Below are 24,060 nucleotides of genomic sequence, written 5' to 3'. Positions count from 1 at the left end.
GTGTCGTTAACAATGTCTGTTTTCTCCACTTTTCTTCTTCTTGATAAAACCATTCTCTTTCAATGTCAGGTAATGTTTTAAGTCTTGACTTTAATGGCTAAACATATCACAAATAATGATTTTAAACACTCTCTTTTTATAGACAGAAAATTGACGTTTATTTTAAAATTTTAGATATATAATAATTTTTAAAAATTAAAAATTATTAATGGCAAACACATTAGGTTCATTTACTGACCACTGTTGATCGACATGTTCGAAAAATCTGACAATCATTGCTCTGACATGGTCCCATTATATGTGCCAAACATTCCGTTTTTAATGGACAAATCCAACCTCTGCAATGTTTGTTAAGCTCATTCTCTGTAATTAAACTTGTTTTTTATAAGCAGTAATTTTACTGATATTTTCGATTACTAGTCAATCAATCCTATAAATAAACATTTTTTTAAGGAAAATTATTTAATTTCAATGTTAATATCTTTATTAATATCTTAAATTGTCCATTATATTATAGGTTTTAGACTTTGGGTTGTAACTTTTTCAATATAACTGACAATTTAATTGAAATCTTAGAAAGCAGAGTTACTGATTAAATCTTTAGACAATAATTTATTTTTGATAAACAATTAACATAAACAATTTTACAATTTAAAATTTCTTGGAAAAAAACTACATTGTTTTACAAAAATTATCGTTTGTATAGTAAAATTCTGAATTATATAAAAAAATGAGAAAAGTAAATATTTAATTTAAATTGCAAATGTTATGAACAAATTATGTAAATGAATGCAAAAGAATTAAAAAAAAAGATTTAAAAAAGTATCTTTTTCCTGAAATTATTTCATTTTTGCTCAATAGCGAAAGAGATAAAATCGACAGTCAGTTTGTCAAAGTTCTATTTTTAAAAACAAAATATATAAACAATTTTAAAAGTTAGCGAACAATTAAAAAACAGAATTTTTAAAAAATATAATAATTTTTATTTCATTTTCTCTACTTCTTTTTTATGATTTATATTATTTGTCCTTTAATATCAGATAATTCATATAGTGAACGGTGCAAGTCACCAACCGCTCCCTTAATTTTTTTATATTGTTTATGATAAATTTAAATTAATTAAAGTTCATACCAGAAGATAGCATGCAATCAGGAATATGTTTGCAACTTTTATTGTCGCATTTGTCAACCGGTCTTCTGATGAAACATTCATATTCAGAAGTGCAGCCCAATTGTTTACATTTCTTGAACCAATTCTCAGCAGCTGAAAGTAACTCTTTCTAAATTGTGATTGTTAAATTAATTATAATAATTTATGATATCGCGTCATCGTAACGTATTTTTAATAATATTAATTAATAATTAATAATTATAATGTCAATTAATAATTAATAATAATAATTAAGGAATCAAGTTCGTTATACTGTTGTTAATCAGCAACCAAGATAATAATAATGATAATATTAATAAAACTAAACCTAAAGCTAATTTAAAACGAGAAAACAGATAATTTAAAGAGCTTTCAGTTTCGACGTAACATTATTAAAAAAAAATTAAATCATAATTATCAATACCAGTATTTCGGGCACAGCTTTTCAACACTTTGCAGGGCGGTCTGGTACATAAAGACTCTCTAAGGATGCATTTATGTCCATCAGGACACTGAAAATCGACACAAGAAGCCGTGGCTTCATAATATTCTTTCTCAGTCACACACTTTGCTATCTTCTGCACACAATCTGTGAAAATAATCGAAAATTTAATAAAAAAAATTTGCTCGCAGACTTATTAATGAATGAAAAACTTTTTTGTTATTTCAAAAATTATCACTCGCTTACTTTCTCCCCAGCTGCAATTATGAACTTTAACGAGACAATAATATCCTTTGTTGCATCGAACGGATTTACAAGTTGTTGCCACTTTTAAAATTTCTAAATTTATTATTAATTTATATAAATACTTTATATACACATTTAAGTCTTTAGAATAATTATCAATTATTCTATAACTATGCGTAACTTATAACTATCAATTATTTTTTTTTATAGTTAATTTGTAAGAATAGAAAAATTTCAATTACCAGAAGTTTCTTGATGTGAAGAAATTATTGTAAGTGTAAATAAAAAGAATATTTTAACAAAATTTTTACATCTAAATTTCCAATTCATAATGTGATTGACACAAGGAAACGAAATAGATTCAGTTATTCGACTAAAGACATTGATTAATGCTTTCGTTTATCGTCGTAATCAGAGATGAAACAAAGGAAGTTAATTTTTCAAACAATTCGTTGTAATCTAATAAGATGTATTCTTCCATAAGCGTCGACTTTCGTTTGAATTTTTAATTTCCTTCTTTTACTCATTGAAATTTTACATTTTTTCATCATGATAAATAGGCGTATATATACAAAAGTAGATCATTTTTCAATTAAAATTAATTTTTGTAAAAAAAATATATGAGAAAAAGGATAATTTTTTAAAACTAAATTTGACTTATAACGAAAAAATATTTTAAAACTAAATTCGATCTAACGAAGAAATATAGGTGAACGAAAAAAATAATACTTCTTCGTACAAAAAATTTATTTAATTAAGAATTAAATTTACAAATAAAAAATCGATCTCCCTCATTTCTGCGATAAAAAATTGTTATATTTAACATATTAGTGGACAAAATTCATTTAGTGAAGTTATATTTAACTTTTTTAAATATAATTTAGATCTTTGGTACTTAAAAATACTGTTTTCAGAAAAAATTTCGAAATTTATTTTCTCTTGTTTTTTAAAGTAACGATAATGTATAGACTTTGAATTCTCTTTGCATTGTTACGTTGTTTCAATTGAAATATTATTATTATTAAAAATTAATTTTACTATCACATATTTTATCTATAAAAAAACATTTAAAATAATAGTAACTTAATGTGTGTGTGTGGTGCTATAAAAGCTTAAAAAATGTACATTTTTAAAAATATTCTGTACAGGTTATTTTTAAAAACTACCCTCTGGGCACGGAAACATCTTTGTTTTAGAAACGTTCCTAAAACGCTTTTAGAAAGTTTCATGTCCACTACATAACGGCTTAAAAACGTCCAATGTTCTAAAAACGTTTTTAGAACATAAAACGTTTTTAAGACTTTATGTGGAGGACATGAAACGTTCTAGAAACGTCTTAGGAACTTTTTTAGAACAAAGGTGCCCAGAGGGTAAAAGTAAGAATTTTATTATTGATCACGTTTACAAAAAATAACAAAGCGAAGCCTAAGGTTTATCGTTGCCCCACTCTGCCCATCGTAATTTTACTTTACGTTTTTTTTCAAGTATTTTTCAGGCATAAACTGTTGTAAAAAAATAAAAAAAGATATTAAAATACCTGGCCCCTTGTGAATAAAAATATACGCATTAATATGTGCAATAAATTGAGTCGACAAACAGTAAAAAATCAGTGCATAAAAATGTTATTGTAACATGTCAAGAAGTTGCTTTAACTCGAAGTTGAAGTAAACCGGCAAGGGTCCCAGTGAATCCAGCATTACAATCTAAAGTGACGTCAGTGTAAATGTAGTCTTGACGATTGTCATCAAATTTATCCCTCTCATCAGGTCCTGAAACCAAGGCACCATACAGTATTTGTGGATTTGCTGACTTTCGATCTAAGTCCGACCAATCACAAGACGCTGGTTTATCAGGACAAGAAGATGCTGCGTGATTTGGTTGGGTTGGTGGATTATTACCCCAACCGACTACATAACTCCTTCCTGAAAGAAAAATTTCATTTTTGTAACTATCCATGTACAAACTTAAAAAAAGATTTTTATTGAGTCAAAACCTTTCTTTTCTTAAATTTTGGAAACAAGATGGAGAGTTTCTAATAAACCTTCGCTTTCTGATCCCATTCACAAATAGTCTACGGTCTGCTGCAAGAAATTTTTTCTAAAACAAGAAAAATTTCTCACCTGCACTACCAAGCATATAAGAGATCTGCTCCTTGGCAAAATCCCTATACTCCTGTGAATGTTGAATTTCTCCTAAATCCGCTGCCTGTAGACAGGCAAAAGCAACATTCGCCGCATGACAGAGAGTTCCCATTTTTTCAATATAAATAAGACCCTTTGGTGTTCGTTTCTGTTGTTTCATAAAGAAGTGACAAAAGTCATTTGAAGAATTTTTATAAACATCACGTCCTGTTAATTGTGCCAAAAGAATCTATAAGAAATAATTTATTTTCAAACACGTAGCAAAATTTTTAATCTTAAATTCTTGAGTACGAACCTGAACACCAGCTGATTTTTTATTGTAAAAAAAGGAATTTGCTCTTTCATTGAGATAAAAATGTTGATAATGATATTCAGCCTCGTCGAGATAATTTGTCGTCTTTGTTGCTTTATAAAGCCAAGCAGCAGCCCACGCTAATTCATCACCATAATCCGTACTCTCATAATATTGTGTCCCATCTTTTATAGATTGATGATAAAGTCCTCGATAATCGGTAGCAAATTGATAAAGTTCTTGGGCATGTCGAAGCAATTCCTCACTGTATTCTGGATTTGTGACTTTAAAAAGAAGTGAAGAAGCTGCTAGAGCAGCAGCAGTCTCTCCAGCTAAATCAGAACCTGTAGAGCAATAAATTAATTTCTTCAAAAGAACTAAAATTACCCAAGAAGATTGAAATTCTTTAAGAATTAAGAGATTTTAAGACAGCAGAACCAGAGAAGAAAGTATTGTTTCCACTGCCTAGGGAATTTTTTCAATAGTACCTGGATGTTCAGTGTCAATTTTGAAAGCAGGTCTGGATGTATTTAAATCTTCGGGTCTTCCCCAAAATTTATGATCAAGAGTAAAATCACCAACTTGTCCATAAAATGTTGTTTCATTAACGTGACACTTGATGAAGTAATCAGTTGACCATTTAACAGCCTTACGCAATTCATCCAATTGACCAGCTGCTGAATAAGCTTCGGGCCAACTGATACCACCCCAAGCTAAAAGAGTTGTCGTCCAAGCCATTGTGAAACCAAATTTTACAAAATCACCAGCTGCAAAAAAAAGAAACATGTTTCAATTTTTTTTTTTTTTGGAACATTTTTCATTTATCTTAAAAATATACTATTCTTGTAATTAATTTTCAAAAACCATCATAATAGCCTCCTGTGAGATCTTCTCCATCAACACCACTATCATTTAGAGCAGAATCCCCTCTCCAAGGAATTCTATTATCAGATGGTAATTTTCCCGAGCGCTGAGCCTCGTAAAATAGAAAGGAGAGTTCCAAAACTTTAGCATAATCATTATCCTCTTCGATTGGTTTAACATTCACTGCAGACAATTTTTTTTCCAGCACAGCTCCTGATGAGGTATATGCAAATATCTAAAACAATTTAGTGAACTTTTTTTTATTTTTTTTTATTTATTTATATTTTTTTCTTTATTTGAACAAATTTTTTTTTATCTCAAGTACATTTTGCCTCAATATTTCAAAAATATTCGAATTTCATAATTTCTTTGGAATTTTCTTAGTTTGGACAGAAATCTTGCCAAGCTTGCAGCGCAAGATTGCAGTAAGCTTATCGCAAGTTACTGCAATTTATCAAAAAAATTTCTTAAATTAAAAAAAAATTGTGTTTTCAGTTTTTTAATTTTTTAATTCGAAAATCTTTCTTTACATCCATTCTTGTTAATCATGCCTTATACTTGTTTTATTTTGGAACTTAATATTCATGAGAAATATTTTTGGAAAAATTAATTCGAGGGGACCGGGAATCTTCAAAGTTAGACAAAATTCGACAATTTTCAAGTGAGACGATATTAAAAAATCAGTTTTTGATGGTTTTTTAAAAATTTTAATACAAAAAATTTTTTTTCACAGAAAAATTTCAAAATATTAAAATTTGATATTTTTTATAACTAATTTTAACTCAAGAAACTGTAAAACACTAGATTTTGTTGTCTTTTTTTCTTAATTTTTTTAAATTTTATAAATTAGGAAATTTTTTAGTTTTGTTTTCCATTGAAAATTTTCAAAATCTTGAAATTCAACAAAAAGTATCCAATTTTCAACAGTTTTTGTTGGTTTATCAGAATTTGAAAAGAGATCATTTTTTTTATATTGGAAAATTGTAATATATCTTAAAATTCGACAATTTATATAACAAATTTTAAATTAAATAAAGGGGAAGAACTAGTCTTTGATGATCTATCATAATTTTTAGAAAATTTTAAAATGGAATTTTTTCTTTTTTTTAAATTAAAAAATTTCAAAATCTTAAAATTCATAAATTTTTATAACTTTTAATTATACGCTAAAAATCTGTTTTTGTTTATAGTTTTACAAACTCATGACTTCAAAATTTTTAAAATTTTTAACAAATTTTATAACATAAATATTTTTATCCAAAAAAGCCAGTTTTTATTTGCTTTACCCAAGTTTCAAAAATTATAAATTAATCAATATTTTAGTTTTGCTTTCTATTAGAAAAATTTCAAAATCTTGAAAATCAACAAAAGTGTAGAAAATTTTCAACAAGTTTTGTTCAAAATTCCAAATTCTTGAAATTCGTCAAATTCGTAACAAATTTTAAGTTAAAAAAATGGGAAAAACTAGTTTTTGTTTTTGATTAATAAATAACAAAAAACAAATCGGATCGCAATGAATAATAAATAAACAATAATATTACAATTTTTTTATTAGAAAAAAAAAATAAAAAATTTCTATTAAAAGAAAATTTAAAAAAAACTATTTCTAAACAATTTTTTTAAGTCGGTAAAGATAAAAGGATCTCGACCGCTTTGAAATTCTTATATAGAGATAAGACACGACGAACACGAGAATATTTGCAATGTGTATTGGCACTTGTTATGCAAAAATTACTCGGACAACGAACTTTATATTTTCTTAGTATATATTGTATGTCCATTATACATACATAGTTTATAGAGTCAGAAAATGGATTTCTTTTACTAAAAACTTATAATTATATGTAATTATATTATAATAAGGCCTTATAAAATCATAAAAATGTGTAATAAAAGTTTTCTACTTTTTAAAAATATAAATTTATTAATATAATACATATATTTATTTATAAATAATTTTTTTTGTAAAAGAAGAAAAGTAAATTAAATGTAATATTACTGTAAGGTGCATAATTTGCCTCTAAATTTTTGAATTAGTAAATTTTACTAATAAATAGTAATTTTTACTAATTTATTAATAAAATTTACTAATAATTCCAAAGTAGAAATAAGTCAATCACTAGTTCAAATTAGTAAACATTTTTACTAATTCAAATTTAGAGAATTTAAAGTGAGCAAAGTATGAAGGGCGAATTATCTACTTGGGATAGATGGAGACCGGAAATTGATGCCTCATACCTACTTCCGGACGTAAGATCACATTAGACTTTAAAAATTACAGTTTCGATTTGAGCGAATAAATTTGTTAAAAAGTTTTTAAACAATAATATTTAATACCAATAATAATACTAGCATAATAATAAAAATAAAAATAATAATAATATTATTATTACAAATAAGTATTGTTATATTTATAATTATTTTATAATATTTATAGTATATAATATACTTATAAAAAATATATTTATTAGTTTATAATTATTTACAATTATTGTTTTTAAAAAACAATTATTATACAAATAATAAGAGTCAAATTTAGATAAAAAAATATTTGTATCTAATAATATGTAATCTGCAAAAATTGTAGAGTACATAAAGAAGAAAATTTTAAAATTAGCAACTTACAATGGTGCACGTGACAAGGACTTGAAAATTCATTCTTCGTGGAATCGTTTTCGTATGATTATGATGAGGATAATAATGATGTTGATTATAATGTTGATTATGTCGAAATATCAAAGAAGCAACTCTTCAGAACATTTTCGCAAGACATTTTTAATGTTTATAACAAACTTTCCTCTCACACCTATAAAATAGAAGAAGAAACGGAAAATTTACGTTTATCTAAATTTTCAAATATAGTATTGCATTTTCAAAAACTAAAATTATTTTTAAAATCCCAAAAGCAAGAAAATAAATAAATAAAGTAAATAATTGTCATAGAAATTTAAACTTTCAAACAATTATAAAATTATAGTTATAAAAATTATTATTAACTACCTATACAATAAAATTAAATGCAAAATAAATAATTAAACAAATAATTATTAAGTAAAATAGTGAACTAAATTAAATTTAATGAAATAAAATACTAATATAATTAAGTAAACAATTTTTAAAAAATGAAATAAATAATTTTTAAAAATTGAGTTAAATATGTATGAAATAAAGAAAAATAAATTTTTAATTTTAAAATATAGATAATTTAGAAACTTTTTCTTAATATTTACAGTAGTCAATTATTTAATATTAAATATTTAATATATTATATATATTTTCTCATTTATTCCGTTCAAAATTTTATTTATTGAGAAAGAAAAATTTTTTTTTAATTAAATTATAAGAAAATTTAAATTATGAAAATATTTAATACTGTTGAATAAAGGTATAAAAGAGAAAATAAAAAAAAATTCATGTCGGATGAGTGTAACAACAACATTCCAAAAGTGATAAAAAGCTAAATCAAATGCCAAAGTGATCTTATTAATTATATTCGCAATGTTTATTTTATATATTCATTTCCTCAAGAATAAGCTCGAAGCTATAGTGGACGATAAAAATAAACAGTTCACATTTTTTATTTCATCATTGCTTAATTATGCAAATTTGATATAAAAATTGTTCTTTCTTATAATTATATAAATTATTATTATATTATTATTATTATTTAAATATATATATATATTATAATTATATAAAATATATATATATTAATAATTTTTTATAAAGAAAAGGCTTGTCCCGTTTATATAAAAAAAAAATTTTAAATGCAATATTTTATAAATTTCTTCTTAAAAAATAATAAGTTATTATTTAAATTTTTTATCTTTTTTAATATTTATTTTTATTTGTAAATTTTTCTTTTATTTATTTGTCAATTCATTTTTTTAAAATTTTTAATCCATTTTATTTCATTATTTTATTTGCACTAATTTTTAAGCCTGGTATATATTTGTCAATAAAAAAAATAATAAAAGAAGAAGGAAAAATTTTAGTTTATTGTTTAATAATTTTAAATATGGAAATAAATAAATATATTTTTTAAACATTGATTTTAGTTTTACTGAATAGATTTAATGAATAAAAGAATAAATAAATACTACTTTATATATGCTATATTATAATAAAAAAAATATTAAAAAAACAAAGAATTTGATCTCTATAAGTATAAAAAATTGTATATATATATATATAGACAATCATCACCTTAAAATACTTGCTACAAAAAAATAATGTTCACCAACATCTCTCAATTACACTGAACGCACAAATTTTTATTCTAATATAATTTTCTATTTTTTTTCTATAGCACAAAAATTCTTTTTCACAACACAATAAATAATTTTTTTTTTTTTGAAATGTGCAAAAAAAAAATGAAAAATTTAGTTTTGATAAATAATCATTGAGAAAATTTTGTTTTCTTCTTTTTGAACGTCTTGACACATCGAGAATCTATCGTTTACTGATTTACTCAAGTCGAAGGACATTACCGGTGTGGCGACCGGTGAAAGAATAAGAATATAAAAAATTGTTGTTACAAAGAGATGCAATTAGCACAGATCGAGTGGAAAAATTTTAAAGAGAAAATTTTCATTTTCACAAAAAAAAACAACAACTAATTTTTATGTTGCAACAAAATTATTTTTTTTTGTTTTTAAAATAACAATAATAATAATAACAATTACAATTATAATTATAATAATAATAATCATAATCATTATTATTATTATAAAAATTATTGTTTAAAAATAACATAATATTGTAATATGAAATAATTTTATTAATATTTGAAGTAATATAATTATAAAATTTATTGTTATTAAAATTATTATTTTTATTTTAAAGAATAATTATTTTACATTTTTAATTAATTAATATAATAAAATACTTTCAATAATAAAATAGTAATTTAGTAATTTATCTCTGATAATATAATTAATATCCTTGATTTTTGTTAGGTCACATGTTTATTTAAAACTTATTTATTATGCTTTAGGTTTTAGCCGTTTTAGCTTAAGAACCTAAAACTTATAAACTTTATTGCTTTTATTCTTGAATCTTATGTCTTATTCTTAAGACATACGCATATATTAAATTTTAAGTCATTTCTAATGTTAGTTTTTATTTTATTTTTTTTATTTTTGAATAATAATAATATTAATAATTATAATAATAAGTTTTTATATACGATTATTAAAGTTTTAAGTCTCATTTCTAGTCTTAAGTTTTCTTCTAAATTCTTTTAAAATTGAGGCCTTGGATCCAATAACTCGCCCGACGCTCGGAGGAACGCGCAACTGCCAGTCAGTGAGCAGTGAGCGCCTCTGGGCCACTCACTGCTACCCGACTGGTATTAGCGCGTGGCTTCGAGCGTCGGGCGAGTTATTGGATCCAAGGCCTCAATTCATATAAAAACTTATATTTTTCTATAATAGTTTTATCTTACATATAAAGTTATAAATCTTAAATTTTGCTTGTCAACTTTAAAGTATTTTTTTAATTTCGCATTTAAAATTTCAAGTTTTGTGGTTTAATTCTTCAATACTAATTCTGACTTAAAAGACATAAAAGGTGTATACGTTTCAAATCATAAGTCTTGAACCTTACGTTTTAAAAGTCTTACGTCTTAAATTTGTATAGCCTTTAGCCTTAAATCACTTGAAAATTTTAAAAATCATTACAGAAATATAAAAATTTGAGATTTGTGGGTAATATTTTTTTCTATCATATATAATGATCATTGTAAAGTGACCATTATATATGACAGTGTTACTAAATAATTTCTCCAACAATTCTGAAATGATTTCAATATTACAGGAAATGATCATGTAATGATATAGATGTTATTAGGGTGCGTTTGCTTACAGTCAAGTTGGAGTACTATATTATTATATACATTATTATTAGTTTCATCACAATACAAAAAAAAAAAAAAAAAATGAGGAACAAGAATTGGCAGTGTCCTACTTTTATTTTCATATACTATATAGAAATAATTTTACTTTCCCTTGAAGAAAATCACTTGAATAATAACTGTGACTATATTTATAACGTAAGCCACAAAATTCCCCCCCCCCCCCGCCTATCGCAAGTAGTTTATAATGTAAAATATACCTTAATATTTCATAGAAAAATTACGTAAGATTTCACACTAAGATTGCAGAAATTATAGAAATGTATAGTGATCGAATAAATTAAGGTAATTTTATAAGGTCATAAGGAAAGGGATACAATTTTTAAAAAGGGTTAAAATTATTCAAAAAAGACGCGAATATTATTTTACTATTACAAATAGTTTATAAAAAATAAATTCTATATACATACAAAAATAACAATTATAAACGCACCAATAAAAATTAGTCATCGATTTTTATGATTATCGAAAGATATAAAAATTTTTTAAATAAATAAATGTATTTACGGCGAAATACTGTTCAATAATTTTTGTGCTTCCTGCTTTGCTTGTTGATCCTCATCATTTTTTGCTAAAAATTCAGAAGCTAATTTCAAATACTTGAGTGCTTCTTCCTTTTTATTTAGTTTCAAACAACTTTTACCGAGCATCAAGAGATTTTGACTGTAAAAATTTGGATCAACAATTTCTGCTTTTTCAAAATAGGTGAGAGCCTCCTCGTAACTTGAACTTGGTGGTTTGCCAAAAATTGCTGACGCTATTTTTCTCTGATACCAGGTTAAGTTGGAGATTTGGTAACACCAATTACCAATTAAATAGAGTGTTGTAGCATCTGCAGGATTCAGTTCGCTTGCTTTCTAGAAAAGAATAATTATATAGACATTATAACAATTTTGAACAATTTTGAAATTTAAGGGCTTTAATTTTATAATTACTGAATTTTTAAATTTATATGCAAACAAAAAAAATCTCTTGCTCAATTTTTTTACGAGAAACATGTTTTCTTTATTTCTGGTAATTAAAAAAACTTGAAATTTCCATTTCTTAAAAATTAAAAAAATTTCATCAAGACATCATGGATGAGTTATAAGTTTTTAAAACTTAATCCTTGATGTCTTGATGAAAATTTTTTAATTTTTAATAATTTACTCACTAGCATGTGCTTCTTAACATTGTGCAATTGATTTATACGAGATTTCATTCCCTCATAGCCGCTTTTTGCATCAAGAATAATTGCCATCCATTTTTGAGCTGCCCAATGATTTTCATCAATTTCAAGAGCTGATGAAATTGTATCGTATGCTTCGAAGACCATTTTTTTTGCTTCAACCTCAGTTGCAGAGAGGGACATTTTATACAGAGCTCGACTCAATCTCCATAAGATTTCGACATTCTTATTACTCTATATGAGATATAATATAAATATATTATTATATTCTATTATATATTTTACAATATAATATATTATATTTTTTCTTTATACAGAAACTTATACCTTGAAGCCACTGAGCAATTCATAAATTTGCTTATATTCCTCTTGTTCGAATAGTGCATCAGCTTTTGCTATTAAAAGTTCCTTAGTCGTCATTATTGAGGATTCATTTTCTTCAGTTTTCTTAGCCTTCCATAAACTCAATGCATAAAATGATCCAAATGTGGGAAAAAATCTTGACTTTGAACTTACTCTAGTCTATTAAAGAAATTATATTAAAATTTTTTTTAAATACCTGTAAATCTATACAAGAAATATCGCAAATTACATATTAAATTATTAATATACTTAATATTTAAAATTTAAGTAAACCTGATTTTTTTTTTTTGCTAAATCACCTACACACCTTGTAACCTTTAACAGCGATGGCAGAAGTAATTGTTCGTCGTTGATTAAATCTTAAAAGAATGGCAAACCTGCGAAACATTTTTTTATAATTATTTTGATTTTCACCGTATACATTCACAATTAATCGTCAGCTTGTAAAATCAATATTATTTAAAAACAAAAAAATTGTTTTAAAGCCTCTAATCAACTCATGTCGTATTGGTCGTATTTTAATTTTTAGCGAAACTTAAGGTAAGGTTAGAATGCACACGCGACACAAACAGAAAGTCTGTGTTAGGCTTTTGGAATTATTAAAGGGCTATAGTATTTATACCATGTAGTTAATTTTCAGGAAAAATTAATTAAAAAAATGAATATGATACAAATTTAATAAACTAATATCTAATGTATAGGAAACTATGGAAGTCAAACATTTTTATCATATTTAAATTTAGCGCTGTTATTATTCCCCCACATACTTCCTTTTTGTCGATAACGGTAGATTTCTACTATCAATGTACATTATACGCAATTCGTGGTCGTTAATGGTCGTGGTCTTCGGTCTACCCAGCTGGCTAGTAGACATTAGGTAAATGGCACATAAGTCATAAGTCTGTTAATCGACAGAATTTGATAGAAATAACGATTGGAAATTGTAAAGGAACATTTGGAGAATGAAATTATGCAAAGACTTTTACAAATAAAGCTATAAATAATTAATAATTAACTGAAATGTGCAAAGATTTCATTGAGATTTTATAGCAATGTTATTTTTCATATTTCCTTATGAAAACGTTGTAAATTAGGGGAAAAAATAATTTATATTGGTAAAAGAATGTAAAAATATTAATTATGTCTATTAATAAGACTAATATAGACAATAATAGTTGTAATTTAATTGTAGACATTTGGCAAGGGCGGTTATAACGCGCGGTTATGTCAGGTTAAGTTAGGTTATAGGTACAGTTATTTTTTAGCTCAGGTTAAGTTAGATTAAAGAAACACATGGATATACCGGATTTTATCTCGTATTGTGTATAAAATAAATATTTCATAAATTATGACAGAAGTTAATTGAAAATCATGTATTGTAAGGTTAATCGAATTAGAAATAAATTTTGTAAATAATTTCGCTGTTAATTAAAATAATCTTTTGAAGTAAAAAGTGAAAATGAAAATTCCACGACCGTATTATGTTGGGAGTGTAGTTATAACAGCTATAGGCGCAGTTTATCTTTTAAAGTAAGTAGATCTATAAATACAAAAATAATAATTTGCTAAATGGCTTAAAATGTACAAAAATTGTTTAATTATCTAAGATTTCTATTAATTTTTTGGTGGATTTTATATATTTGTAAGGTTTAAAAGTAAATGTAAATTTCATAGAACTTTACTATGCTTCATAATTAAAGAAATAAAAATAATATTTGATTTTTAGAGATCGAATAAATGAATATCGATTCACCGGAGAGGAGAAATTAACAAACAAGGTGGTAATTGTTACTGGAGCAAATTCGGGAATTGGTATGGAAACAACAAAAGCACTGGCTAAACGAGAGGCAAAAGTTATTATGGCCTGTCGAGATATGAAGAAATGTGAAACTGTAAATTTTTAATATTATTAATAATAATAATATTATATATATATATATATATATATATATATATATATATATATATATATATATATATATGTGACGCGATCTGAAGAAAGGGACCTTAGAAGCAAATCATTTTAAGGTTGGGTTAGAGTTACTTTTTTCTTGTTTGAAAGTTTCTTTTTACTTATTTCGAATTAAAATCAGTGTTTATTAAATATTTTAGTTTTAATGAAGACTTAAACATCAATGATTTATATTGACAGTTGATCCTTTTTTTGTATTTTCATTTAAAAAATTGCAAACATAACCTATAATTTTTTGCTTCTAAGGTCCCTTTCTTCAGATCGCGTCACATATATATATATATATATATATTTTTAATATTATTAATAATAATAATATAATTATATATATATTATATATATATACATATATATAATATACCGATATTAATGACAATTAATTAAATTTTCTCTCTTTATTATATTTTTAAAAATAAATATTTAACTAATTCTCTCCTTTTCAGGTCAGACAGGAAATTGCACTTGAAACATTGAATAAATACATTTATTGCAGACATTGTGATTTAGCATCACAAGAAAGTATTCGAAAATTTGTAAAACGTTTCAAAAAAGGTAAAAAAAAAAAAATAAATAAGATATAATTTTTGGGGTGGTTCGTATTCTGCACATATTAACTGTATACAGTTTGAACTCTACACAAATATTTTTTCGCTAATATTATGAAACTCTGTATTAAAAATTTTTATTTTTAAATTCTATATACATTTTAAGTGTATACACTTAAAATAATTATAATATACAAATTCATTGTATAGAATTTAAAGATAATTCGAACCGCAAAAAATTTTTCAGTGTAATTTTAATAAAACAAAATCTATATTCTTTACAGAATTCAAAGATTTACATGTTTTGATAAATAATGCTGCAGTGATGAATTGTCCAAAAGCAAAGACAAAAGATGGAATTGAAATGCAATTGGGTGTTAATTATATTGGACATTTTTTATTAACAAATTTATTAATTGATAGACTAATAGAATCGGCACCATCGAGAATAATTAATGTCACAAGTGCAGCTTATAGTCGGGGAAAAATTAAAATTGATGATTTTAATAGTGATAAAAATTATGATCCCGATGAGGCCTATAGACAAAGTAAACTCGCCAATGTTATTTTTACCCTCGAATTGGCTAAAAAATTAAAAGGTACATTATAACAAAATAATATTCTTCGGAAAAATTCAATTATTTTTATAAATTTAGTAAAATTTTTTGCGAAAATTCAATTATTAATTTTTCATTTTTGGTCCGTAAAGTCTGTATTTTAAAATACTTTCACTAGTTCGTGCCCTGAAAAACTGGATTTAAATGTTTAAATATTTATAATATTTTAAAAATACTTTTCAGGCACTGGAGTAACAGTGAATGCAGTTTATCCAGGAAGTAGTGACACTGAAATTAATCGACATTTGAGTTATCATTCTAGTTATATAAGTTCAGTTTTCGTGAAACCATTCACTTGGATATTCATTCAGTCTGCTCGACAAGGAGCAACTCCAGTTTGGATGGCGGCAGTCAGTGAAGAACTAAAAGACGTCACTGGCTGTTACTTTAGGTTTGTCTTTTTTTATAAAATTTTTTTTTTTAACATTATATTACCTGATTTAACGCTTGTTTACCACTTATGATTCATTTAGACCCAGACTTATTTTTTCTAGAATAATTACACTTCTTACAGAAAAAAAATTACACTACAGTAATTCTTGGAAAATTCGGTAAAAATTCTAGTCCTTTATGTATTAAAAAATAAAAAAGAATTTTCGCTAACACCCGCTCTGAAACTGCAACTTTCAAGGGTTACAAACCGTGGCGAAAGTGATACTTTTCACAACTGTTTGAAAAACCGTGGCGAAAGTAAATTGCTGGAGAATCTGTAGTATTTACCGATGTATTGTTATTTTTATTTTAAAAGATTAAAATAATCCATGTTGATATTATTTTTGACGGAATAAAATTTTATTAACTAACTAAACTAACTAACTAAAGAAACTAACGAACTAAGTAACTAAATTAACTAACTAACTTACTAAGTAACAAAATTAACTAAACTATCTAGCGAAAGAAACTAACTAACTAAATTAACTAACTAACTAACTGACTGACTAACTAACTAAACTAATGAAACTAACAAACTAAAGAAACTAACGAACTAAGTAACTAAATTAACTTACAAACAAACTAAATTAACTAAACTGAGTAAATAACTGAGTAAACTAAGTAACTAACTAACTAAATTTTTGTGTTTACTATTTATTAACTTATATAAAATTTCCAAAGCAACCTAAAATGTTATTAAAAATGAAATTGTTAGTTACAATTATAAAAACATCCAACATGCATTTCCTCGCAAGGCGTTAGGGAAAACGTTATGTATACAACTCGTGGTGAAAGAATAATTTTACTCGAGTGCAAACTTCCCTCTCGCAAAATCACTCACTTTCACCACTAGTTGTACAATGTACTATTTTTAAAAAATTGTCATTTTCAACGGTGGTAAATAAGGGTAAAATTAAAATAATTTTCGTTTAATTTAATAAAGAAAATTTTTTCTTACAGTAAGGGGAGAAAGACAGATTTATCGAAAGAAGCAGAGAATGAAAAAATATCAAAATGGCTTTGGTTAACGAGTGAAAAATGGACGAAATTAGAAACCAGTTAATGTTTTTGTAATTAACTTATAAAAGTATTTGTTATTGTTAGTTGAATATTTTTGTTTAAAGTAAAGATTACATTTTTCAAAAATTGTCAATTTTTACATTTTTATTTATTTTTCTTTTCTTTTCTTTATTTTTATTCGTTTAATTTACAATTTTTTCCGTCAAGTGTGCGTATAATTTTCCACAAGTTTTAACGATTTTTCATAAAGTCCTTTGGCTTGTTTATCATTTTTCGCATTTTCTCCCGGTTCCTTTAATTGACAATCGCTGAAAATAATATTTCTGTTTAAAAATTCAGTTTTATTTCTTATTATTAATTATATGTGTGTTTTTTTTTACTAAATTGGATTTTATCTATTATTTTTTTATGTCTCCAATTTATGGGTGTATTAATTTTTATTTTCTGACGAAAAGTAATTCAGTACCTGAAGTATTTTCCAGTTTGATCCGACAAATCAGAAGAGACCGAGAGGAAAATTGAAGTCTGCGCTCCTTGAATGGGATTTTTTAAGAGCAACCACACTAACGGCTGAATTATTGCTTTAAGAATATATGTAGAATCTATTAAGGATCGTCTCATGTGTCTGGTTCCCCTCACGAAACCCGGATCGAGGGAATTGATGGTAATATTTGTTTCATCTAATTTTTTTTGAAAAGAATTACAAAATTTATCAATTAATAAATTGGTTAAATATTAAAATTATCAATTGCTGTTTAAACAAATAATAATTAAATCATATCAATAATTTTGATTTAATGAAATTTTAATTTAATTCTTATTAAAATTTCAGAAAATGCAAAAAAGATTCATATTTAAAAATTTTATTTTTTAATTATAATTACCTTTTAGTAGTGAACTCATGTGACGAGACATAAGAATAAGAGCCAATTTACTTTGAGCGTATGCTTCTCTGGACGTGAAATTTTTTTCTCGATTCAAATCGTTAAGTTCAATGGAAGGCGTCGAGTGGGTTTGAGCGGAAACATTAATCACTCTTCCTTGATCAGATTTTTGCAATTTCTCCAAAAGTAATTTCGTTAAAAGAAAATGACCTTCGAAAAACTTTATTTTAGTATTTTTTCTCAATCTCTTATTTATTTAATATAATTAATTTTTTTTAAAATTTCATTTTTTAGGAAAAGATAAAAATTTACTCACTGAGATAATTTGTAACGAAATGCATTTCAAAACCCTCCTCGCTTTTTTCAAAAGGATGAAATGCAATTCCAGCATTGTTTATTAAAATATCAACTCTATCAGTTTCTGTAAGAAAAATTTTTAATTTTTTTTTTACTATAAAATATTTGTAAAATGAATTCTGTTTAAAAATTAAAATAATATTAACGAAAATCTAATACCTAAATTTTTAACGAACTCTTGAACGCTTTTTAATGACGAGAGATCAATATATTTAACTTCCGCCTGTCCATTTGGAAAAGAACGAATTTTTTCAGCAACTTTATTTCCAGATTCAATGTCTCTCACTGCAAGTATTATATGACCTCCACGTTTTCCTAATTCCAATGCAGTTTCTTTTCCAATTCCACTCGAAGCTCCAGTTATTATGACAATTTTTCCATCTATTCTCTCCTTTGACGGACATTCTGAACCACCCATGTATGATCTTAAAATTATCAATTAAAAAATTTTTTTTATATTTGTATTTGAAAACGAAAATTTTATTACCAAATTATTATAATGTAAAAATAAAATAAATTATTATATTATTATAATTAAGTGTTCAATCTTTAAACCTTTATATCTTTTAAAGTAGATCCGGGACCAAAACGAAAATTTCAGAGTGTATTAGAAGTTTTGAAAAAATGACAAATTTTTTTATTTTTCTTTAACGAAGATAAGTTAAGTTGCGAAGTGCGCAAAAATTCAGAAATCGAGTACATTCAATTCAACATTAATAAATTAAGAAAATGCTATAAGAAAACCTTATAGTTCATAAAAAAACTCCAAAATAACAAAAAATAATTATTATTTACATATTCTTGATTATAATTGTTCGAAATAATAATTCAATTGTATAATAACAAATTGTAACTTTTAATTGTAATTAACAAAATTGTACTAACAAATAATTAATTAACAAATAACATCAAAATTGTATTAACAAATAACAATAAATTATAATAATAACAAAATTTTTATAGCAAATAATAATTAACAAATAACAAAATTGTAATAATAAATAATAATATTATAATTAACAAATAACAAGATTGTAATAATAAATAGTAACAAATTGTAATTAACAAATAACAGAATTGTAATAATAAATAGTAACAAATTGTAATAAACAAATAACAGAATTGTAATAAATAATAACAAATTATAATTAACAAATAACAAGATTGTAATATAAAATAGTAACAAATAGCAAGATTGTAATCATAAATAGTAACAAAAATAACAGAATTGTAATAATAAATAGTAACAAAATAAAAAATGAACAAATAATAAAATTGTAATAAATAATAACAAATTATAATTAACAAATAACAAGATTGTAATAATAAATAGTAACAAATTATAATTAACAAATAACAGGCTTCGAAGTGACACACTTTTCCACTTTTTTGACACATTTTTTGGTCAAGCCTACTTTTTGCTACTTATTTTGTCAAAAAGCTACTTTTTGCTACTTATTTTGGCAAAAAGCTACTAAATGCTACTTTTTTCCAAAAAATGTAAAAAAAATTTACAGAATTCAAGAATTTTAGTTTTTTTGGTGAATTTCGTAGATTTCAAAAAACCCGCCAAATGAATTAAATTTATTATTGGACGCGTGATTATCATAGAGATAGTATAAATAGAGTGGGGATGGTTTGCATGTATGCGTCCGCTTGATAGAAAGAGAAAGAAGACTTAACACCAGTAGGTGTCTCTCTTGCGCTGGAGCTCTTTGAAGGACAGATACTGGTGTTAAATCTTCTTTCTCCCTCCAACCCATTCTGTTTATGGCAGGACACTTCCCCCACACGCTGCCGCCTATACCTTCCCCACTCTATTTATAATATCTCTATGGTGATTATAATATATTATAATAATTACTAATAGTGGATGTTTATTAAATTACAAATTTTTAACGTTTCGAATTTTTCGTATCTAATTTTATTATTCTTTAAGCTTCTTAAAAAAATTAAAAACTAAATTTTTCATTTTTCACTATATAATTTATAATAGTAATACCTTTTTTGACTTTATAAAAGTTTCATCAAGTATAGAAAAAATCAATTAAGAATGAAAACTTAATTCTTTTGGTTATATAAATTGTTTGATTAAAAATCCAAAATAATATTTATTTAACGTGATTATTTATTATAATATTATGTTTACAAACTTTATGTCAAATTTAAAAATATTAATTGTATTTTCAATAATACAGTGTTTTAAGTGGGTTGTTCAATAATAAAAAATCATTTATAAAGATTTAAGATCTATCTAGAAAAAAAATTATAATTTTTTTTATTGGAATTAAATTGCTCATAATTTATTATTGTACAAAATTATGGCTATGTGGATTCTAAAATTTAAAAAATTTATATGACTAAAAACAATCCATTTTTTTCATTTTGATATCTGTTATTAGTAAATTACTAAAAAATGTTTACGTTTCATTTTTAAAAATTAGATGGCTGATAAAAAGTTATTGATAGTTTTTTAAAAAATAATAAGGAGAAAGAAGGTGTCAATTTAACTTCTCAAAATTATGAGCCTGTTATTAAAAAACAAATTCTTATGAAAGATCTCATTTCAGTATTATTAACAATTACATTTCATTATGTAAATAAAACTTTCCAATGTAAAATATCGACAAAAAAGCTATTATATTTTCATGTTTTATGTTTATAAATCAAAATTTAAAAAAAATTTTGTGAAATCCTATTTTTAGTATTTTTTTCTTTCAATTTTTTGGACAACAACATATATTCACTTAATTTTCTTACTTAAAAAACTAATTTTACTTCATTTTTAATATGCTACTTTTTGCTACTTTTTTTCAATTTAGAGGACACTTTTTTCTTCCCAAATGCTACTTTTTCACACTTTTTTTGACCTGCTACTAGACTTCGAAGCCTGAAATAACAGAATTGTAATAATAAATAGTAACAAATTGTAATTAACCAATAACAGAATTGTAATAATAAATAGTAACAAATTGTAATTAACAAATAACAAGATTGTAATAATAAATAGTAGCAAAATAAAAAATTAACAAAACCTTAATGGATTAATTAATTTAATAAAAAAAATTGTACCTTATAGCTGTGATTATTCCAATTCCAATTCCAATCACATAAATCCAATAAGAATCCAAAAAACTTGTTAAATCTTCCAATTGTTTTTCAAATGTTTCGTCTTGATTCATTTTTTTTTTTAATTTAATAATGATAAAAATGCCGAAAACAGGAGATGACAATTTTTGTTTCACTCAACTTTGACGATTCGAATCGAAATAAGGCTGAGGGGACAAATACTTAAATATAATTAATGGACCTCTATTGATGTGAGCTGTAGTACTGTACATATATGGTTCAGAAAAAGATGCGGGATAACTAATAGAAATGATTTTTGAAACTATATTCCCATTTTAAATAAAAAAAATTATATTTAAAAAAATTTGCTCAAAATTTAAAAAATAATTCTTTATAAATTTTCGTTATTTCCTTGATAATAATTATGTAAAAGTATATTTTTACATGATAAAAAAATATATAGAAATATTAAGAGACAATGTTAAGTTTAAAATAAATATTTTACTAAATAAAATAAAATTTTACTAAAGATACTGAATTAAAATTTAATCATTTTGAAATGATGAAGAGAATAAAAATGGATAAATAACAAATAGTAATTTAAAAAAAAAGAAAAATTACTATATACTTACATTTTTTGAGTGCTAAGTATTGATTTTTTCGTGTGCGAGATAAATACTAAAATACCCAAATTTTACATTTGAAAAATAAATACTGTACTATTTGGTATAAAATTAATATTAAATATTTACATGAAATTGAAATAATTTATTTTAAATCTATAATAATTTCGCCGATGCCCGGATATGGTAATTTTTCAAATAAATTGAAAGTTATTGAATGAATATCACGTGACTATTTTCTTTACGGCCTTTTTATATCGAATGAATGAAGAGAGAGGAGAAATGTCAAAATTTTCAAAATGGCGCTAATGTTTACAGGCCTCTTTACAAATCCTACAAAAATATAAAAAATATTGTTCTTTATATTTTATATATCGTTTTATTCAAGGGATAAATACTTTTTATTTATTTAAATATACAAATAAATTAAATTTAGTTCCCTTGGTAAAAATTTTAAATCTAGAAAAATTGTAAGTATAAATATATATTTTTTCAAATATTACATTTTAGTGTTGTTTTTAGGTTATGTTTCATTTTTAACATATCCGGGGAATGTAAAATTTTATTTAAAAATTATAATATCAACAATTAAGAATAATATGTTAATATTAGTTAGTTAATCTTTAACGTCCAAGATTTTTTATAAAACAAGGTAAATAAAACGAAAACATTTGGGCAATGACTAAAATATATTTACTCCAACGTTTTGAAATCTAAATGATTTCCTCTTCAAGGAGTCTATAAAAAAATATACAAAATTAATATAATTACAAAGAATAATTTAACAAAAAAATAAAATAAAAAGATATAAAATATAAATAATTATCTTATCAGAAATTAATAAGTCTAATAAACGAAGACAAATTTTTTTATAAGCAGAAAAATTATAATAAATGTTAAAAATTAAGGCAAAATTTTTAATTTGCACTTTTCAACATTTAAAAATATTTTTGTTATTTTTACAGTGCATAATTTTCAACAATGGATAAATGGCAATCTGCGGACAAAATTGTGACGAAAGAAATTCTGACGAAGAAGGATTTCACCGACATACCAACAGAACGTGCAGTTTGTCAATTAAAAATCGACAACATTAACGAATCAGATTTAAAAATTGACGAATTAACATTAAAATATCCCAGCGATATTATTTATGGTACAAATGAAAAAGAATGGATTTTAGGTGACGCCTGCACGGAACTCGATAGACAAATTGAGCGCGCAATTTCAACAATGTTCATCAATGAGAAAAGTCTCATTACAGTGAGAATTAATTCAGAGAAAAATGCGACCACCGATGAAATTCAAAATATTAAATTTGAATTAACTCTTATTAATTTCCAACCATTTAAACCAATATGGCAATGGACACCCGAGGAAAAATATGAAATTGCCCTAAAATATAAGGAAAGGGGGATAAAAATTTTTCAACAAACACATTATGTTGATGCATTTCATAAATTTAGTAAAGCATGTAAAATTCTCATAACACTCGAGCCAATGATTGATTTGAAATTAAATGAAAATTTAAAGCAAGATATTGAAAATTTACGAACATTACTTTATAATAATATGGCTGAATGTCATGTGCATAGGAAAAACTACGAGCACGTTATTACATTGTGCAATAAAGTTCTCGATCGAGATGTGAATAATGTTAAGGCACTTTACAGACGCGGAATTGCCTACGGTAATCTTCAAAATTACGAAAATTCTGTTGAGGATTTGAAAATGGTTTTGTCACTTGAACCCAATAATTCTCTGGTGAAAGAGAAATTTAATTTTTATAAACAACAATCGCAAATTGAGAATAAAAAGTACGAGGAAATTGTAAAACGAATGTTTGAATTTTAAAAATACTTCTTTGGTGATTATAAGTCTTTTTTTTACTTTTTTTAGAAAATAGAAAGTGATATTTAATAGTTTGTAAAAAAGAAAATGTAAATAGTATAAAATAAAAT

General features: G+C 24.6%; 5 protein-coding genes across 6 annotated transcripts; 2 read left to right on the top strand and 3 right to left on the bottom strand.

The window, feature by feature from the left end:
• Nucleotides 1-2,653: 2,653 nt before the first annotated feature.
• LOC122513071 (endoglucanase E-4-like) lies at nucleotides 2,654-9,626 on the bottom strand. The gene is made up of 7 exons (XM_043629307.1): nucleotides 9,342-9,626; nucleotides 7,761-7,941; nucleotides 5,136-5,370; nucleotides 4,760-5,038; nucleotides 4,275-4,615; nucleotides 3,959-4,208; nucleotides 2,654-3,760 (listed from the first exon to the last, which is right to left on the bottom strand). The coding sequence occupies exons 2-7, from the start codon at nucleotides 7,791-7,793 to the stop codon at nucleotides 3,474-3,476; spliced, it is 1,425 nt and encodes a 474-aa protein (XP_043485242.1). The 5' UTR covers nucleotides 7,794-7,941; nucleotides 9,342-9,626; the 3' UTR covers nucleotides 2,654-3,473.
• Nucleotides 9,627-11,407: 1,781 nt separating this feature from the next.
• On the bottom strand, nucleotides 11,408-13,122 carry LOC122513091 (regulator of microtubule dynamics protein 1-like). Its single transcript, XM_043629342.1, has 4 exons — nucleotides 12,888-13,122; nucleotides 12,545-12,739; nucleotides 12,203-12,451; nucleotides 11,408-11,906 (listed from the first exon to the last, which is right to left on the bottom strand). Exons 1-4 carry the CDS (start codon nucleotides 12,966-12,968, stop codon nucleotides 11,553-11,555), a joined length of 879 nt encoding a protein of 292 aa, XP_043485277.1. The 5' UTR covers nucleotides 12,969-13,122; the 3' UTR covers nucleotides 11,408-11,552.
• Nucleotides 13,123-13,468: 346 nt separating this feature from the next.
• Nucleotides 13,469-17,292, top strand: LOC122513088 (retinol dehydrogenase 13-like). The gene is made up of 6 exons (XM_043629330.1): nucleotides 13,469-14,110; nucleotides 14,307-14,472; nucleotides 14,996-15,104; nucleotides 15,382-15,696; nucleotides 15,898-16,105; nucleotides 17,107-17,292. The coding sequence occupies exons 1-6, from the start codon at nucleotides 14,040-14,042 to the stop codon at nucleotides 17,207-17,209; spliced, it is 972 nt and encodes a 323-aa protein (XP_043485265.1). The 5' UTR covers nucleotides 13,469-14,039; the 3' UTR covers nucleotides 17,210-17,292.
• Nucleotides 17,293-17,313: 21 nt separating this feature from the next.
• LOC122513080 (retinol dehydrogenase 13-like) lies at nucleotides 17,314-22,339 on the bottom strand. The gene is made up of 7 exons (XM_043629317.1): nucleotides 22,109-22,339; nucleotides 21,480-21,682; nucleotides 18,567-18,832; nucleotides 18,367-18,471; nucleotides 18,051-18,260; nucleotides 17,633-17,846; nucleotides 17,314-17,474 (listed from the first exon to the last, which is right to left on the bottom strand). The coding sequence occupies exons 2-7, from the start codon at nucleotides 21,587-21,589 to the stop codon at nucleotides 17,369-17,371; spliced, it is 1,011 nt and encodes a 336-aa protein (XP_043485252.1). The 5' UTR covers nucleotides 21,590-21,682; nucleotides 22,109-22,339; the 3' UTR covers nucleotides 17,314-17,368.
• Nucleotides 22,340-22,405: 66 nt separating this feature from the next.
• Nucleotides 22,406-24,060, top strand: LOC122513100 (70 kDa peptidyl-prolyl isomerase-like). Of its 2 annotated transcripts, none has more exons than XM_043629354.1 (2): nucleotides 22,406-22,569; nucleotides 23,065-24,059. In XM_043629354.1, exon 2 carries the CDS (start codon nucleotides 23,081-23,083, stop codon nucleotides 23,951-23,953), a length of 873 nt encoding a protein of 290 aa, XP_043485289.1. In that variant the 5' UTR covers nucleotides 22,406-22,569; nucleotides 23,065-23,080; the 3' UTR covers nucleotides 23,954-24,059. The 2 variants fall into 2 exon arrangements, with proteins under 2 accessions (XP_043485289.1, XP_043485295.1); XM_043629360.1 differs by lacking the exon at nucleotides 22,406-22,569 and adding an exon at nucleotides 22,634-22,751 and having other exon boundaries at nucleotides 23,065-24,060.

This window comes from Leptopilina heterotoma, unplaced genomic scaffold (assembly GCF_015476425.1).
Source record: "Leptopilina heterotoma isolate Lh14 unplaced genomic scaffold, ASM1547642v1 Lhet_1, whole genome shotgun sequence".
NCBI lineage: Eukaryota > Metazoa > Arthropoda > Insecta > Hymenoptera > Figitidae > Leptopilina > Leptopilina heterotoma.
Note: the sequence above shows the minus strand (reverse complement) of the source record. Positions and strands in the feature narration are given on the sequence as shown.

Bases quoted from the DNA above. Each gene is read 5' to 3' on its own strand.
- LOC122513071 (XM_043629307.1), bottom strand. From the start codon at position 7,793: ATGAATTTTCAAGTCCTTGTCACGTGCACCATT. The intron at 5,371-7,760 runs GTAAGTTGCTAA...AAATTGTTTTAG, and splicing joins TCCTTGTCACGTGCACCATT to ATATTTGCATATACCTCATC. The intron at 4,616-4,759 runs GTACTATTGAAA...ATTGCTCTACAG, and splicing joins AATTGACACTGAACATCCAG to GTTCTGATTTAGCTGGAGAG.
- LOC122513088 (XM_043629330.1), top strand. From the start codon at position 14,040: ATGAAAATTCCACGACCGTATTATGTTGGGAGTGTAGTTATAACAGCT. The intron at 14,473-14,995 runs GTAAATTTTTAA...TCTCCTTTTCAG, and splicing joins ATATGAAGAAATGTGAAACT to GTCAGACAGGAAATTGCACT. The intron at 15,697-15,897 runs GTACATTATAAC...AATACTTTTCAG, and splicing joins ATTGGCTAAAAAATTAAAAG to GCACTGGAGTAACAGTGAAT.
- LOC122513091 (XM_043629342.1), bottom strand. From the start codon at position 12,968: ATGTTTCGCAGGTTTGCCATTCTTTTAAGATTTAATCAACGACGAACA. The intron at 12,452-12,544 runs GTATAAGTTTCT...TATCTCATATAG, and splicing joins AATTGCTCAGTGGCTTCAAG to AGTAATAAGAATGTCGAAAT. The intron at 11,907-12,202 runs GTGAGTAAATTA...ATTCTTTTCTAG, and splicing joins ATGTTAAGAAGCACATGCTA to AAAGCAAGCGAACTGAATCC.
- LOC122513100 (XM_043629360.1), top strand. From the start codon at position 23,081: ATGGATAAATGGCAATCTGCGGACAAAATTGTGACGAAAGAAATTCTG.
- LOC122513080 (XM_043629317.1), bottom strand. From the start codon at position 21,589: ATGAATCAAGACGAAACATTTGAAAAACAATTGGAAGATTTAACAAGT. The intron at 18,472-18,566 runs GTATTAGATTTT...TTTTTCTTACAG, and splicing joins AGAGTTCGTTAAAAATTTAG to AAACTGATAGAGTTGATATT. The intron at 18,261-18,366 runs GTGAGTAAATTT...AGTTTTTCGAAG, and splicing joins TTTCGTTACAAATTATCTCA to GTCATTTTCTTTTAACGAAA.